General features: G+C 28.7%; 1 protein-coding gene across 1 annotated transcript; it reads right to left on the reverse strand.

Moving 5' to 3' along the window:
• Window positions 1–242: 242 nt before the first annotated feature.
• On the reverse strand, window positions 243–17,102 carry LOC111623752 (signal peptidase complex subunit 3-like). The gene is made up of 4 exons (XM_023366449.1): window positions 16,876–17,102; window positions 6,507–6,588; window positions 3,378–3,493; window positions 243–536 (listed from the first exon to the last, which is right to left on the reverse strand). The coding sequence occupies exons 1-4, from the start codon at window positions 17,016–17,018 to the stop codon at window positions 407–409; spliced, it is 471 nt and encodes a 156-aa protein (XP_023222217.1). The 5' UTR covers window positions 17,019–17,102; the 3' UTR covers window positions 243–406.
• Window positions 17,103–17,989: the final 887 nt, after the last annotated feature.

Genomic DNA, 17,989 nt, shown 5'->3' on the forward strand with positions numbered 1-17,989 from the left:
AAATTATTGTCATCTTTATTAAAATTTTATATTTCTTTCAGTGTTACATAATTTTTCTGAACTCAAATGCAATTTTATCAGAAATATATATCAGTAAACAAAACAGAACATAAAAAAACTCAGATAAAAAAAATCTAACAAATTATGTAATTAAGTTAAGCTTTACAATTAAATATAAATACTGCACTCTAAATAAAGTATTTTAACATAAAATGAGAAATGAATAAATTAACTTCTATTTCTTTTTTTTTTTAAATAAATACTGAAGTATGTGTTGGATTGTTTCATAAATTTCAGTTAATCACATTATTAAAGTATAGACAACAAATTTTCAACTATTTATCCAAGATTTCTGATAATGATGGATGGTAGTAAGGCTCCTTAAAAGATGTGGATGCTTTACTTTTTACAGACGCGATGTGGTGTATTCTGTAGGGAAACTGTAACTGTGGCTTCCTGTTCCTACAATATTTGGAAGGCTACCGGCATTAGGAATGATATTCCAAGATAATGTTAATGTAACATTTTTGTTTCCTCTGAAAAATAAAAATATATTTTTTAAATTATTAAAATACTTCAGATAGTTTAAGTATATCAATGCACTAATATATTTATTATATATTCTTTGGCAGATTGTCCACAGTCAATGTTACACAGATTACTTTAAATTTAACATAATTTGAACAAAATATTGCAAAATCATAAAAAGCTATAATTACATGAGCTATATGAATGCTATACTAAAATATAGCAGTTTCAACAATATAAAATTTAACAGATAAAATGAAAACAGTTTGGATAAACTAAAAATTAAATAAACACAAAGATGTTTGTTTAAAAAGAAGAGGCATTAATTTTTGACAGGATTACTTTTTGTATCTTATGTAACAATATGAATCAATGAGCACTAAGTTTTGGCTCTACAGAGGACTTATCATACACCATTGACATTGTTGGAATAATCACACAGAATTGGATAGAAACAGGTTTATTACGACAATGGTATGCATTTCAGACAGGTTGTCTGTCCTTCTTCAGCCGCTTTTGTTACAATTTGGTGGGTTTACAGGCGTCTACAAAAATACAAGTGGTTTTTCATTACAAACATTTGGGTTTATGATTAAAATAGTTCAAAATTACATTTTTATACATACTTAAAAGGTACATTCTATTTTGCTGCTGTGTGGATTTTTGGGATTTTTCACAGATGTTATATTATGTTTTCCATACAAATAGTAACCAGAGATAAAACTGTTGCTTAATGAAATTAATTGTGAAATAAATAAATTATATACAACATAAACATAATACAAACTTATAAACAAGACTTTGTTTATAAGTTTGCCTGTAAACCCACCAAATTGTAACAAAAGTGGCTGAAGAGGAACAGACAACTTGTCCAAAATGCATACTGTTGTCATAAAAAACCTGTGTCTACCCACTTGTGTGTGATTACTCTGACGCTGTCAATAGCAGGGCTGCGGAGTCGGTAAAAAACACTCAACTCCAACTCCTGATAATTTTAGTAGGCTGACTCCGACTCCAGCAAAATTAAATACCAAGTCATTTTATGGGGGAAGAGGTGCTCATAGGGGATACCCTACTCTGAACTCTGAAAAGAGCCTGGGGAGTTTACCCAAATGCTTTTATAGTTAGTATTTTTAATATTTAATTTACATTAATATTTATTTGTATAAAAAAATTAATTTTTAACAAATATTTAATAAGAGGAGAAAGGAGGCAACAAAACTCTACATCTACATATATTCGACAGCATTTGCACTTCAATTTCACCCTTCCAGAAGAGTTAGTCCAACTAAAAAGTGTGCAATCTAGCTAGGTACTTCAGTCCCTCATTCAGAAAAGAAAAATATGTACTCTGATCAATTAGTCTGGCTCATTCAGAAAAACAGAGTACTATTTAGAGCAGGGATAATAAAGAAATGATTCAAAAATATTCAAATTCAATTGGGTCAAAATAATTTAACTACTAAATGCAAATACTACAAAGAATACTACATATTTAATAAATTAAAGTGATGCATTTTGTATTTAAAATAAATGAATTATAACAAAATACAAAAAGATTTTAAAAAATTAATAACTATATAATAAATTTTCTTTCATTTAAATAAAAAAAAACTAAAGTAAATTTAAAATGTGGGAGTCGGAGTTGACACATTTTTTCCAACTCCTCTGACCAGAAATTCCTCCCGACTCTGAAGCCCTGGTCAATAGTGTGTGATAAGTCCTCCATAGAGCCAAAGCTTAGTGCTCATTGATTCATATTTTGAAAGCTTCTTGAAAAATTGAAAAAATAAAAAATGCAAAGTGCAAGCTAGGAAAGAGGAAGAAAGACTAAGTAGCTGGGAAGAACTGATTTAAGAGGATAAATGAATATTAGAATCAGAACTGTCAAATTAAAGCTAATTGATTAAAAGTTTTAGTTTGTAAATAGAAATCTTGATATGAATTACAAATAAAAGCAGTTAATTTGTTAAGTTGTCAGTGACCACATGGGATGGATCTTCTCTGAAGCCAGTATACATCAAGAAAATAGTTGAAAACTTTAACTATATTTTAAGGTGTCCAATTGTACAAATTTTCAGTAAATATCATCAATATGTCCTATGTAAATGTTACCAATAATGGCCAAAGAATTTATCTGTGCTACATGCATAATTTTTAACTGAGAAGGTATTTTTAAACAGATGTATACTGTTTACTACATCACATTTTTTCACAATTGAATATATAAAATATAATCTGAGAACCTGTTGTGTTTCAAAATAAATTTTAGACATTTGTTTGTGAGAGGAAAAAAAAGATAAAAAGACCCACTCTGCCTCTAGGCCTCATATAAGCTCTCAATGACCTGTGTTTTAATAGGAATAAAAAATAAAAGAAATTGAAAACATCAACATTTTAAAATATTAAAAAATTTATTTGATGAATTGTAGAATTGGATTAAAACTAATTACAATTTTAATCTGTGCTTTGTTGAAAAATTTACTATTCAGAATTAAAACTATTTATATTATCAAGTAATACTTTACAGAAGAGTTATTTGTAATTTATACTCAAAATACTACAAGAAACTGGAATAATTTCTCAATTATTATCAGTAAATTTAATGAATTTGGAATCTATCACATATAACTTATAGAAGTAAATAAAACTAAGTTTAAATTTAATCATGACTGTCAAATATAATTGTCAGATATAGTGGTAAAAGAAATAAATAATATATAATGTTTAATAAAAAATAATTATATAAATTTAACATAGTTTTACAGAAAAGTTTTTTAGAATTTCACTTCCATATGCCTAATTTATTAAATTTAACATTAGATAAATAATATTCATATTCAATTTACCTTAAGCCATTCCCATCATCCCAAAAATAATACTTAGTATTTAATTTCTTGTAATCCAAAATTGCATTTTCTCCTCTCTGAATAATTTTATCCCAAAGTACAACTTGATTCAAAACCTACATAAAAAGAAGAGAAATTGAAATTATTTAAAAATTTATGATCAAGTTCATAAAATATAAAATATTGCTAAATTAAATTTTAGGTACATTTAAATAATTTAATATATTTCTTTACTATGACATTAACAAATCTTCTACATTAGTGATGTATAAAATGTTAAGAGAGAAATTTTAAAGCTATTATAAAAGATTTAAAATTCTATAACTTTAGATTTAAATAAGTGCTTGTAAGATACGATTTAACTATCCGAGCAGCTTGTGCATTTGATTTGCTGGATTTCGAACTTCGTTTTGATGCTATGTTGGTTACTGCAGAAAGCTCCAATTTAGGTTACAATTCTGGACAGCAAGTGTTCTTTATAGCAGTAATGGTGGGAGGAATGAGTTGTGCATACTCAAACATTGGAGTAGGTATATGTTTTGGACCTCATGATATTATTTGATGAATATTTGAATATATTTGATGAATATTCATCAAATAATATCACGAGGTCCAAAACATATACCTACTCCAACGTTTGAGTATGCACAACTCATTCCTCCCACCATTACTGCTATAAAGAACACCTGCTGTCCAGAATTGCAATCTAAATTGGAGCTTTCTGCATAGCATCAAAATGAAGTTCGAAATCCAGCAAATCAAATGCACAAGCTGCTTGGATAGTTAAATCGTATCTATAACTTCAGGATTTCAAATATCAAATTTTAGAAATTTTATAGAAGGGTTCATTTATCTTATTATAAGATATGTTATATTGTATCCATTTAAATTAATAGAATAATATATACCTCTGTATTCTATAAGTATTGAACTCCTAAAATTCTTATATAAATATTCTTTTATCATATAAAATTTCATTATCATTTATGTTTTAAATAATAGATACTTAACATAGTAATAAAATTTGTTACAATTATTTATATCATATTATTTTTTTATTATTCAAGTTCTTTTTTGTAACATACTATTAGAGAAAAATGAAGTTTCAATAGTTACTGTTAACTAAACTTACAGAGAACAAAGTTTAAAAATATATAAACTACTGTAAATTCATAATAAATATAGAAAAGAATTAATATTAATATTGTAATTCTTAAGGAATGAAAATTAAAAGTAATGATGATAATACTAAGGAAGCATGACAATTACCAAAAATTAATAATAATAATAATAATAATAATTATTTGACTGTAGTTAAATATTCTTTATTCTAGAAACTTTAAATTCAATAAATAATAATTAATAACACAAACACATATGATCATTTTATCATACAAGATAAAATAATCAACTGGCATGTCTGCATTTTTGAATGAATGATAAACTATTTATGAATATTTGCAATTCACTTTCATTTTATTGAGAAAGTTTATAGCAAAGATTGATTTGGTCTTGTAGAAAAGTTTTCAGTCTGTTTAAACTTCAAAATTTTTCATTTGTTCAGTGGACCCTTTTCTAAGTAATCTTGATTCCACATGGACCCTTTTCTAAGAATCTTGATTCAATTATATAATCAAACAAATTTATATAATACCATATAGTTTATATATTTTCTGTCACAATTTTGATTATTCGGTATTAAATAAAATATTTACATAAAAATAACAGTTTTTTTATTTGGAAAATAATTGACTGCAATAATGCTGAATAACTGACATTATGATATCTAACTTTAACTATTTTCAGACTTTACACACAAAATATCTAAAAGACAGTTTTACTTAGATTCAAGTAATATTTTTACTATTACTATTATGATTAAGTCCTTTACAAATTACTGATAGTAGAAACATTAATAACATTATAGATTGAAAGGAAGATAAACATTCAAGAAACACAAGATGATAAAAAAAATCTAGATTATTCTAAAATGCTCATTTTCAAAATGGACTCTTCAAATGTGTAAGCATAAATATTTTTCAAATAATATATTATAATTATCTATTTCTTTTCTTACATTTTTAATTATTGGTGCTTAAATTTTTGTTTATCAGATATAAGATAACAAAGTTATAAAATCCAACATTTCTGAATTTTATCATTTCTTTATTATTTTCAAATTCATACTACCAAACACAATACAGTATTTTATCAAAACCTCCAATAACAAACCTCTTCAATGTCAAAAGAAATAATTTAATGTTCAAACAAGGAACTAAATTATCAAAACAATTGAAATATTTTATATCTTCTGAATGTTTATAAACTTGGACCATTAAAGAAACCAATATATTAAATTATAATACTTCTTTTAGTCTTACTTGTTAGTACTTTTTTCTTTTAAACTCTTTCCACCCTGTGGGCACTAAGAGGGCCTCTTAAAGCAAGCCCATTATGGGTTCAGCCAGGCCAAATGGGATGACTGGGTGGTGAGGGACAGGGCCCAACATATCCAAACAGACCACCCCCAAAAAAAATTCCTGGGGATTTTTCAACCTGTCCAGATTTGATCCCAGGTCCCCCAGAGCAGTAGGCCTTAACTGCCACCTTAACTGCTTGGCCATCTGGCCATTAATTACTTGTTAATACAGTACTAAAAACTTTTAGAAGAAATTTCCATTATAATTATAGTATAAAATACAAACTCATTTTTAATGTAATTTTCATACCCAGCCTAAATTTTTTTTCATTATTAAAATCAGTATAAAATAAACCAACAATTTGATTATAAAGCTAATTTAATTTAGGAAAAATGTTTATTTTAAAAAAAGTCCAAATATTATACAGAAAACAATAAAGTAATAGCTTGCTTTCAAAGCAACAAAAAACATTAGAATGCCTATTTGTAAGCAGCATGTTTATTGTTCTATTAAAAAAACTTGAAAATTTAACAAATTTTGAGTACAGTCGACCCCCCTATAAGATATAGATACGTTCCAATTTATTAGGAATCTGATTTCTTACAAGTCGTTCTAATCACAGCCCGACACGTGTCAAGTTTACGGACTACGACTGATTGAAAGGTTTTCTTCCATAAAATTAATCGATTCTACACTAATCCGACTCAACATTTCCAAAATACGTATATTTTTTCGTAGTNAGATACAAGAAAAGTTGTTTTACATTCCAATTAAACAGACTGGTAAGATTTGAGAGAAGTTAAGAAGTTGTATATGTATTTTAACATGAAAATGTATATAAACAATTTTTGTTGTAAGATAAAAATAATACAATAATTTTTCATCTAATCATTGAAAAAAAAAATTCAAGTTTTAATTGTAAAATTGAAGCATTATTATAAATTTAATTTATCAAATATTAGGAAAGAGATTTAATATGCATATATAAACAGTATTTGTTTAATTAATAAAATAGTAATGCCAAATTATAAGAAATGCAAATAAAGAATAAATCAATTCTGACTGAATTTCTTAATCATTGATATATTACAGTAATTTCTAATAGTTTTTAGGAATGTGTCACAAAAATATTTATAAACTAATAAATTAATGTTAACAATACTTCTATATATTAATTTACTAAAATCTTCAATTTAAATTATTAAATTCAATTTTGATCACATTACATATGGTAAAAATTTAATTTGAATATAATTTACTTAAATTACTAGATAGTTTACACAAATAAATACTTTCTTACTGGAACTATAATAGTTTACACTAGCTTATTGACCTTTTCCTATATTTTGAATTTTATTGATATTTTTATAAGCCAATATTAAACAATTTAAATTATTCTGTTTTGTTATAATCACATTATCATCATCATAATATTAACATAATCTCTGTATCATGGAACTTTGTTCAAGAATTTTCATGTGTTAAAATATCATAAATGAAATGAAATTTATTTTTATCAGATTTCATTAACGTTGTTAGGTTCAATATTTTGGTTGTGTGTAACTCTGCTTATAGTTCTAACCTGTATCTTTGTGTCAAAAAATAAACATGAAAATAGTCTTAAAATATGAAAAACTAAAAAATAGATTAACCTCGTAAAAACTAAAAAAGCAGACAATAAAAATGAAGAAACAAAGAACATAGTGTATAAGATACTGTGTACCTGTAATACAGTTAATTTCTATATAGGAGAAACTAAACACAAACTAAGTATACGATTAAAGGAACACATTGCTGATCTCGGATATCATAGACTAAACTCCGTTTTTCATGACCATTGTTTATTAAATGACTGTAATATAGATAAAAATAATGTTCAAATTTTATACAAAGAAAAGAACATGTATAATAGAAAATTTAAGGAAAGTGTTTCAATTTTAACAACCAAAAACTGTATCAATAAAAATCTAAGTGTAAAAATAAATGAAAACTGGTTGAAAATATTATAAAACATGCGGTATATATTAATATCGATTATAGTTGTCTGTAAAAGTTATACTGTTGTTACCACTCATAATATCTCTGTAATATGCAAATTAGTATAAAACTGCAATGCAGTAAGTGATGCGGATACAGTCAAAAGACAATGTAAAAAATTGCTTGTTTCTGAAATGTACATGTAATTGAGTTTATACTTCCTAGATATTGTAATAGTTGGATACTGTGAAATAAGTGAAAGATTATATATAGCAGATTTTAATGTAAGGGAAACTACTCCACTTATTGTGAGATAAGTTGTATGTGTCGATTGGGTAAAGACCTTGTACGCATCACGGATTGAATATGGATATGGTAAGAACTATACGTTGTTTTAATTCCGTTTTGTTAGATATTTAGTGTAATACATTAATACCTCGAACTTACGCGATAGGTGGGACCGAGTGATAACCGCGTAAGTCGAATTCGCGTAAGTCGGAGTATAATTTCTCAATGTGTGTAAAATCCAAGTGGGATGTATGTAAGCTAATAAATGTTCTCGTTAATCTTATCTCGTCTTTTGATTCGTTTGCGGTTGTAAGAAATCACCACATAGAGTTTCTCAAGGCTCCGTAAATATAACAAACACAGAAATAAATAACACAAAATAAATTGTAGCTATGTGTCGATTCCGTGCGACACGTCCAAACATGTAAGCTGAGCAATAGTGTGGAAAAAATGAGTAATCAAGAGTTGCATGGTGCTCAAACAAAAGACTAATCGACGAGATTTGAAAATCGCGTAACTCCGGATTCACGTAAGTCGGGGTAGCGTAAGTCGAGGTATCACTATTTTAAATATTGTATCATTTAGTTGACTGATGAGGAGCTTTACCCCCGAAATGTGCAAATGGCACGTATCAACTAAATGGAGATGGAAATAAAGCCAAGTGTTTATTTAAAACTCAATTTTGAGTTCAAAGTCCACGTTCATCAAACACAGTTTCAAAGACAACATAGATTTTCATTAATTAAGTATAGAAGCCAGGTGCTCAAATTGTTACACTTTTAGCTGTAAACACAAATATTTTAAAAGAAAGAAACTTTAGCATAACTTTTTATATTAAACTTAAGAATCAAATTTTGATGTTCCGTTGTATATGATCACATTATATAGAGCAATGTTAAACATAAACAGTATATGTAAATAAACTCATACAATCTGTAACTAATACCAAATTAAATAATCAAAAACTACTTTCTTCAGGTATTTATAAGACAAATTGTTTAAAAATCTAGCATAGAATTAGATGATGAACAACTAGATGATGATGAATTAGATGATGAACATTTATGAACATTACTAAACATAAAACATATTATAAGTCTAACTTCACACAACATAAAACTTTAAAATTTTCACATTAATGGATATTTCTCTATCTTCTCAAATAGTGATTTCTTCAAGAGAACATGTACTATCTTATAATTCCATTAATGCTTCATTACAGCATCAGCTCATCTTGTTAGAAAAACTTTAAGTTTTGTTTTCTAGATTCAGATGCACAATTTTTCAAATTGTTAACAATCATGACTTCATTTTGTTTTGGATTATTAAAAAAGTTATGTAGTGTTTCAATAACTTCCATAAAATTTTTAAAATATCTACTACATTGCCAAATGCTAAATGTTAGTATTATGAAGAACAGTATATATATCTATCCATTATCTTACTTCTGTAAATTTCTCTTTTCCATATTCATGGTTAAAGATAGTGAATGTACTGGTTTAATGATGTCAGCTTCCTCCCAATTTTATACTTCAGCATTCCATTTGCACCATCATAGACAATATAGTGCAACATTGTCCTTTTTTCAACATTGAATATATGCTCTAAGTCATACTGCAGGATTTCTTTTCATGATCAATATTTTTTCTTTTTAATTCTAATTGTTTTCATACAGCATTCTATATACTCCTGACTGTTTTTCTTTTTTTATTTTGTGTTTTTTGTCTTCAGAAAGCTGTAAACAGTGAGTGCTCTTTTGAAAACTAGCTCTGAATCTTTATAGTCTGTCAATTCATTTATAATGCTCTTTATGTCTTTGTCATATGAGAACTTGAGATCTTTTTTCTTTTTGTTCCTTCTTTGGTTTCCTTATATCCTTTAGTAAATTCTTGATAAGTTCTCTAACCCAATGTTACAGAAATTTCTTTAATTCTATTAAGCTCTTCTAGTCTAAAAGTTACTTCTCACCTGGTACTGGTCCAATTTACTTAATATAAACACACATAAAAACCTTTACTTGACCAGTAAAAATATATTTAATGAAAACAACAAACGTTTTCGACTCTTCTAGTCTGTCATACACATTGGAATAATACAGAAAAGATCTGATAAGTGTTTGAAATGCTGAAAGTTTGTGTCATTGGAATAAGAAGGGATATATAATGAGTCATGTGCAGGTTTAATGTAAACTTTCATGCTTAAATTTCCATTTTTAAATATGATGTTAATGTTCAAGTAATGTATGTGTTGGACTTTCTTGCTCTAATATAAGGCTCAAACCATTGGTGTTGGCATTGACCATATTCAAAAATTATTGAATTCTGTGGTTGCTTCACCATATTATAAAATCATCATCAACATATCTTTTGTATAATATGATATCATTCATAAAATAATTAAGATTATTATTCTGTAACTACATAAGATTACATATTCCTATAGGGACGACTTTTTTTTTTCTATTAAAATATAAATTTTCGTCTACAAGTACGTATCTTCTAATATCAGGACTTATTATACTGACTTTACAGATAATGCTAGAGAGTTTCACAGAAAACAATTTTTTATTTTATTTAATATACCTGGACACATACATAATATTGCGTTTCGGACACTTTCGTCCCTCCTCAACAGGTATTTTTGTAGCCTATTCTATATAAATTAAAACAATAAAATAAATTTTAAAATTACATTTAACATTTACCGACAAATTTACTTATATACATTAATAAAATTCTTACAATTTTCAGACTTTTTTCTTTCATTTTTAACTCTACTGGACATTCAATTTTAACCAACAACAATAATATTAATGTAAACTTAAGCCTGTATTGAACAAATTATTATATTAATGTCTTACATTATATCTGTTTTTTTACATTTATTTACTATTTTTACAACTTACATCTCTTCCTGTACAATTTGACTAACTCCTCGTTTCCACAAATTAGACAAAACAACAGAATAAATTGATTCATTTCTCTACCAGTATTACTATTTATTACTAAACTATTTAGTATTACTAACTATATAACCATCGACGGTTATTACAATGCTGGCTGGGGACACATTCAGTGCCCACGTCCACCAAGGCACTCAACCGTCGATGGTTATATAGTTAGCTTATATACGCTGGAAGAGGAGATCGGACTTGAGGTCCGGATAGCGTAACTGGCAACACATCTGCACGGTAAGCAGGAGTTGTGGGTTCGAGTCCCGCTCCGGGCCAATTTTTTTTCTCCCAGCGGTTCTAAATTATTTAAATTAATTAATTTATTTATAATTATTAATATTAATCAGAGATGGCACCTAACGCCTACCTCTAGAGCCAAATTGGTTATGTAATTCATTTAGTAATTAGTCTAATACTAGCCTGATAGATTTTCGGCATATCGTTGGTGTTTAGTTATGTTATGTATCGGGTTTAGCGATGTTTGTTTAAAAATTTAGTACAAAAGTGTTCTTAATCACAAGAATTCCAAGAGAGGAATTAAAAATCCGGCTTTTCAAGTTATCTGCAAGTTTTTCTGCTTTTGAGAATATTGATAAGAGGATGTTATAATTAGACTGTTTATTGCATGTATTCTGATCCAAATAAAATGTTCACTATAAATTGAAGAATTTTATGCTTTCATAGAATTATCTACATTAAAAAATTTCCAGTTAATGTGAAGAAGTTAATATACTATATTGATAATTAGAACTAAGTACACCAATCCAAACCATTTAGATCTGAAGCAGATCTTGTGTAAGATCAAAAATGTTTGTCAAATCTATATTAAATTATTTACTGGGAATATCAAGATTTTTGATTGTTGTACTTAGTTATATTCACAGTATATAAGAACAATTTTAAAATTCTGAGAATGTGTATTAAAAAGCTCTGTTCATTTTCTATTATGCATGTTGACAGAAAAGTGTATATAAATAATAATAATTATAAGGAAAATCAGAAAGTAATGTTGTTTTTGCACATATCAACATTTATGTAATGCTACTCAGTTTATTGTGTATGCTGAAGTTGTGGTGCAAGATATTTTTTATAAGTGAAAGTTACTTCTTTTCTTTTGTTTTACAAAAGAATTTCATTTTTATAACATCCCTGTTTGAAATGTCAAGCCAAAAACCAGAAGAGTTACATATTCAATACTGCATGTTATTCAAGTTTCAGAAATGTAGTGATGCAACAAAAGCTACAAAAAAACATTTGTGATGTTTATCCAGCCACATTAGATGTTTGTAAATGCCATGGGTAGTTTGCTAGGTTGAGGTCGGGTAATTTTGATCTTTGTGACTCACCTCATTCAGGAAGATCAGTGTCTCTTGATAATGATGTTTTATGGACAGAAGTGGAAGCAAATCCTTGTTAAACGATTGAAGAGTTATCAGATAAGCTTAACACACCTTGGTCAATCATTCAAGAACATTTGAAGCAGATTGGTAAAGTTAACATAGAAGGTGTTTGGGTTCAACAAAACTAATTGTTCAATCACCTGTAATTTGTTGTTGCAACAACATAATCAGAAGCGCTTCTTGATTGCATGGTGACTGGATATGAGAAATGGCTCCTTTATGACAATCCCAAACATAAAAGACAATGGCTCTCTCCAAATCAAACCCCATTAGCTACCCAAAACCAGACTTACACCCTAGAAAGTATATATACTTACCAAAGCCAGACTTACACTGTATATATATGTATGTATGTATGTATATATACAGTGTAAGTATATATATATATACACAGTGGTGCCTCATATAACATATGCCTCGAATAACGGATGCTGCGAACAATGGACTTTCTGTTTGGTTGTTACATGACTCAAGCAACAAACTGGCTGCGAACAACGGACTTTCCGTTCAGCAGTTACGTAAGGCGAACAATGGTCTTTCTGCAAACAAGTGCAAATGATGTTTCCACTCTTTTGCCATTGCCAATGACAATCCACTATTTTTATAATATATTAGTATTATTAGAATATATTGTTATTATATCTGAAGTACAGAGCTCCCGTTGGGATTCGGCTTGCTGCCTTGTTCATTATGTACATCACCTCAGTGCAGGGTATTTACATTTATTCAAGTGTTGTGCAAATCATGGCTTCTAAAAAACAGAAAGGTGATTTCAATTGAAACAAAGCAAGAAATCATCAGAAGGAGTGAAAGTTGACAAAAACTTCCTTGTCAAATGGGGAGAGGTTCAGGAGTTTACCAACACTCATTATCCAAACAGAGCTGAGGCTAACAGGATCAATGATCTCTACAATGACACCCTTGCCCATCAGTTTCGACAGGTGTTGAAGAAGACAGAGAAACAGACCACTTTGGACATGTTTTTCAAGAAGCAAGCTGCCAAAAAACAAAGGATGGAACAAGAGGAGTTGACCACTTTGGACATGTTTTTCAAGAAGCAAGCTGCCAAAAAACAAAGGATGGAACAAGAGGAGATGACCCTGCAAGCTCTGGTAGCCTCTCGTGAATCTATCTCCGATTAAAAAACAATAAAAGGAGACCTGCTGCAATGTGTAAAAAGTCTGTATCTGTATAAATGTGTAAAGAAAGTGTTCCTTCACTTCCTCCTCACAACTCTGACTACCCGGCATAATTGGTGACTGCTCCATTTTCATTTTTTTAATGGTATAGTACGGTTATTTTATGCTGCGGAACAAATTATATGACATGTATTTCTATGGGAAAATGCATTTCGTATAACGAACTTTTCACTTAATGGACATGCACCTGGAACGGATTAAGTACATTATATGAGGCACCACTGTATATAGATAAGTAATATTGTTTGTTGTTTTAATTTGACAAAAAAGAATTTATATATATATATATGTATGTATGTATATATATATATATATATGTATATTAAAAATAAAATTAAAGGATATCTGTCTGNGTAATTAAGATATGATTAGAATAATTAGTTATTTGCATGTTTTAATTATTTGTGATAATTAAACCATTAAAGTATATTGCCGTAATAAAGAATGAATACATTTTTCTAATTTAATATATTTCTATTTAAGTATAAAAAGAAAAAATAAATAAATAAATTAGTAGGATGCTTAATACTAAGCCATAAATGCAACATTAAGTTATATCTAGTTAAATTATCGATTTATTTAAAACGAAATTCAGTAATATATTATATACACTTCCAACTAATTTTGTATATAGTTTAATAAATACCTAAATTTATTCTTAAGGCATTTATTAAAGAACAAAGGATGCTTCTTGTAATAAACAATTTGATTAAATATCCTTTAGAAAATGAAAAAAAACATTCGCTCTTTCTATTCTTCAGCAACAGCTTCACTAATTTACACTCGTGTTACGTTCTTTAACAAAATAAATTATTGCCAGTGGAAATAGAAGGGAAAAAAACAACAAACTAGTTAAAATTTTAATTAAGTTATTATATAAGAAGCCACTAACGTTTAAAGATGAAAACGTTTTAAAGTGTATTTTTCCATGTGAAAAATCACACAATAAGCTTATCTGAAATGGAGATCCGGGGTATATTTCTCTTCAAATTCGACATTTACACTACAAGTGTACAGTATCTCTTCAGACATAAAATTTCCTAGAATACATTTTAAAGATCCTGATTTATCGACTCCAACTGAGAATTGTAGTACGAGACAGAAACGATTTCAACGAAAAATACTTTATCAATGGATATTTGCGAGAAACACATAAAGTCTGGTTACATTTCTACCAGGTATTGCACTTTTAAGGATCAAGCATGTCACTGTTGGAAGTCGCTAATCTTCTACACTGTCAATTTTTGTAAGGTAAGAATATATACTAAATGGAAAAGCAAGAGAAGAAACGGCTGCAAACGATTAATGTTCACAAAGATGGTAGAGTGAGAGGGATACATTTTTTATATTGTTATTCAACACATTTTCCCACTTCTTTCGCAAGAGTACAAAACTCATTCTTCATTATAATGACGTTCGAATATCTGGCACTAGTCGTGGATGTGAAGGTGTAAATGACTCTACAACTTTGATAAATGTGTTTAGAACGAACCGATATTTGAAAATAACGATCTCTCAATCCCTTATATACTTGATATGTTTGGCAAGTTTCTTAGTATAGCGAGTGAGATATAAAAGTATAAAGATTTTTATAAAAATATATAAATATATACTTTTCCTGTCTATTTAAATCCAATATTTTATGCACAGTCAATATATATAAAATATTTGATACACATCATACAAATCACGCTTCTATCAAAATACTATTTGGATTTATGTAAATGTAAAGCATTTTTCTCTCTCTAAAAACCGTAAATGATAAGTAAATTTTTAAATTGAATCTAATGAAAATATATATTTTTTAACTTTGTAACTGGCTGATTATTAAATGAAAACTTACTTAATGATACTATACTTTACAGAAAGCAGAGATTCATTTTTTTAGGATTTCTAAGTAAAATGTATCATCATTTGGCATTAACACATTCAATACTAAAACCATACAGAGTACGAAAAAATATATTAAATAGGATTACTGTCACTCTAAATTCAAATACGAAATCTTATTTTGTTTAAAAAGCAAGATATTATCTATGCTGTGCATGCACCATTGACACACTGCCAAAGTTGTAATCATACTTACACGAACAAAACGATATCATGAGTTTGGGAATAATCTTTTGTGAAACATGGCTCTCTAAAACTTCTTGAATAATTTACAAAAAGTAACAAACTTAAAATCAAAAAATCAGAACAGCTTAAAATTAGCATTTTCCTCTTCATAAGACTAAAAATACTTATACGACAACATGAAGTTAATTGCTGTCAAATAGTAGTAGACAACATGAAGTTAATTGCTGTCAAAATGTACAAGGTAGATGCGTCATGTATATCACATAACAAAATTAAAGTATTCACTAATATATATTATATATATATTATAAGGATCTTCACAGAAAACAATTAAGAGAAATCTTTAAAAACTGAGATCAAGTTTTGGACATATCTGACAAAACAAGTAAAGATGCAAGAAAAACTAATGAAAAATGAGGAATTACACCTAGACTCAAGATTCTTCTTAGTTTTTTGTTCACAGTGGGATAGCTTATAATTCTAACATCCTATGCAGATAAAATACTGCCAAACTGTGGAGCCGAACACATCATCCAATGTCACTATTGGAGAAATCATCCATCAATTATCCCTATGTATTTTTGTAATATGAACACAGATTTCTCCTTTAATTTTATTCTATTACTCTATTTTCTTCTATTATTCTAATACAAAATAAATTTCAAAAGTCATTATTTGTCATTTTAACTCAACCTTCACATCTATATATAACATATGTATTTTTTTTATATCTGCTTTCTCATATCTTTACCTAAATGAGAGAAAAATACTATATTGCAATTATCATCAAAATGATGAGAATGTTAACTTATCGAACAATTAATGTAATTTGTATATAACCACATATACATAAGCAAAATGACCTGAAAGTAACTCTTACCAAAAATTTATAAAACTGAGCAGAAATTCAACAATATGTTACAAACATTACATTCAAAGTGCAGCAACTTATTAATGTCATATGATACTTCACTGACCTCAAGAGGTGTTAATTAAAAGGATAAGCATTATCTAATTCCATTTTCAAGCTCAATATCATCACATATTCTATTGAAATTCATTCAGACAATATACTGCATTCACGTGATGTTATATTGTAATGTATACAGCCCTTGCATCATTTATATTTTTATACATTGGAAAAGATATATTTAATGATATTTTCTAATGATTTTCAATACTTACACGACAGCTCTGTCGGATCGAACAACAACTTTGGCTTGATAACTGTTAAATGCCGTAGACAAAAAACATAGAAATGTTAACCCCGCTAGAACACTTAATGTGAATGCAAATATTGCATTCGCTCTGGACAAAACAGTATTCATTTAAATCACACAAACAATATTTGAAGGCAAAACACCAAAATATTCCTGCTAACCGGTATAAGATGACGTTGCTCAGGACACGTTCCCACCTGGCGTAAAAATTATAACTTGGCAACTTTTTAGAAAATTTTATTTATTAATTATTTTTGTCAAAAATTTAATATATTCCTAACAATTTTTATTTTAATAAATATTGTTTGAAAAATTTTAAATTATTATTTGTATTTCATAATGAAAAATTAAATTGGTCTAAATAAAAGGATGCGATTAATCACTACTAAAGAGAGTTCTTGCGAAAGAATTTCTACAAGGGTCGTTCAAAAAGTAATGCACCATAATTTATATCTAGGAAACGAAGACTGCGATGTAGCTCTACTTTTGATGAGTTGTACCTAAAGGCTTTTGATAACGTTGTGGAAAAGTTGGAACATAGTGGGACCAGGCGACGGCGACTATGTTTCAAATTTCGAACATAGTGAGACCAGCCACAAGCCACTGTGATCCAAAAATTTGAAACATGGTGGGACCAGGCGACAGATCCACTATGTTCCAAATTGAAAAATGGCGTATGTCAGTGACGTACGTTGCAAGCAGCGTGCAGTGATAGAATTCTTCATTGCTGAAAGGGAAACTGTTGGAAACATTCACAAGCGATTGTATGGTGTCTATGGTACTGCGGCTGTCAACCGAAGCATGATCAGTCATTGGACGAAACGTGTGGAGTCAACGACAATAGGATTTGGTGCAAAGTGGTCCTGCCAAAGCTGTCACGGCAGCCATGATGCAGCGCGTTCATGAAACGATTCAGGAGGAACGGCATTACAGTCTAACAGCTGGAAGAACGCTTGTTCATCAATGCCGAGAGTGTTCATCAATCACCCGTGAACTTGGGTATACCAAAGTGTGTTCACGATGTGTCCCGAAACAGCTCGCGATCGACCAAAAAACAGCAAAGAAAACCATTGCATCAG

This window comes from Centruroides sculpturatus, unplaced genomic scaffold (assembly GCF_000671375.1).
Source record: "Centruroides sculpturatus isolate CEXI.00-Female unplaced genomic scaffold, Cexi_2.0 scaffold372, whole genome shotgun sequence".
In the NCBI taxonomy this organism is placed as follows: Eukaryota; Metazoa; Arthropoda; class Arachnida; order Scorpiones; family Buthidae; genus Centruroides; species Centruroides sculpturatus.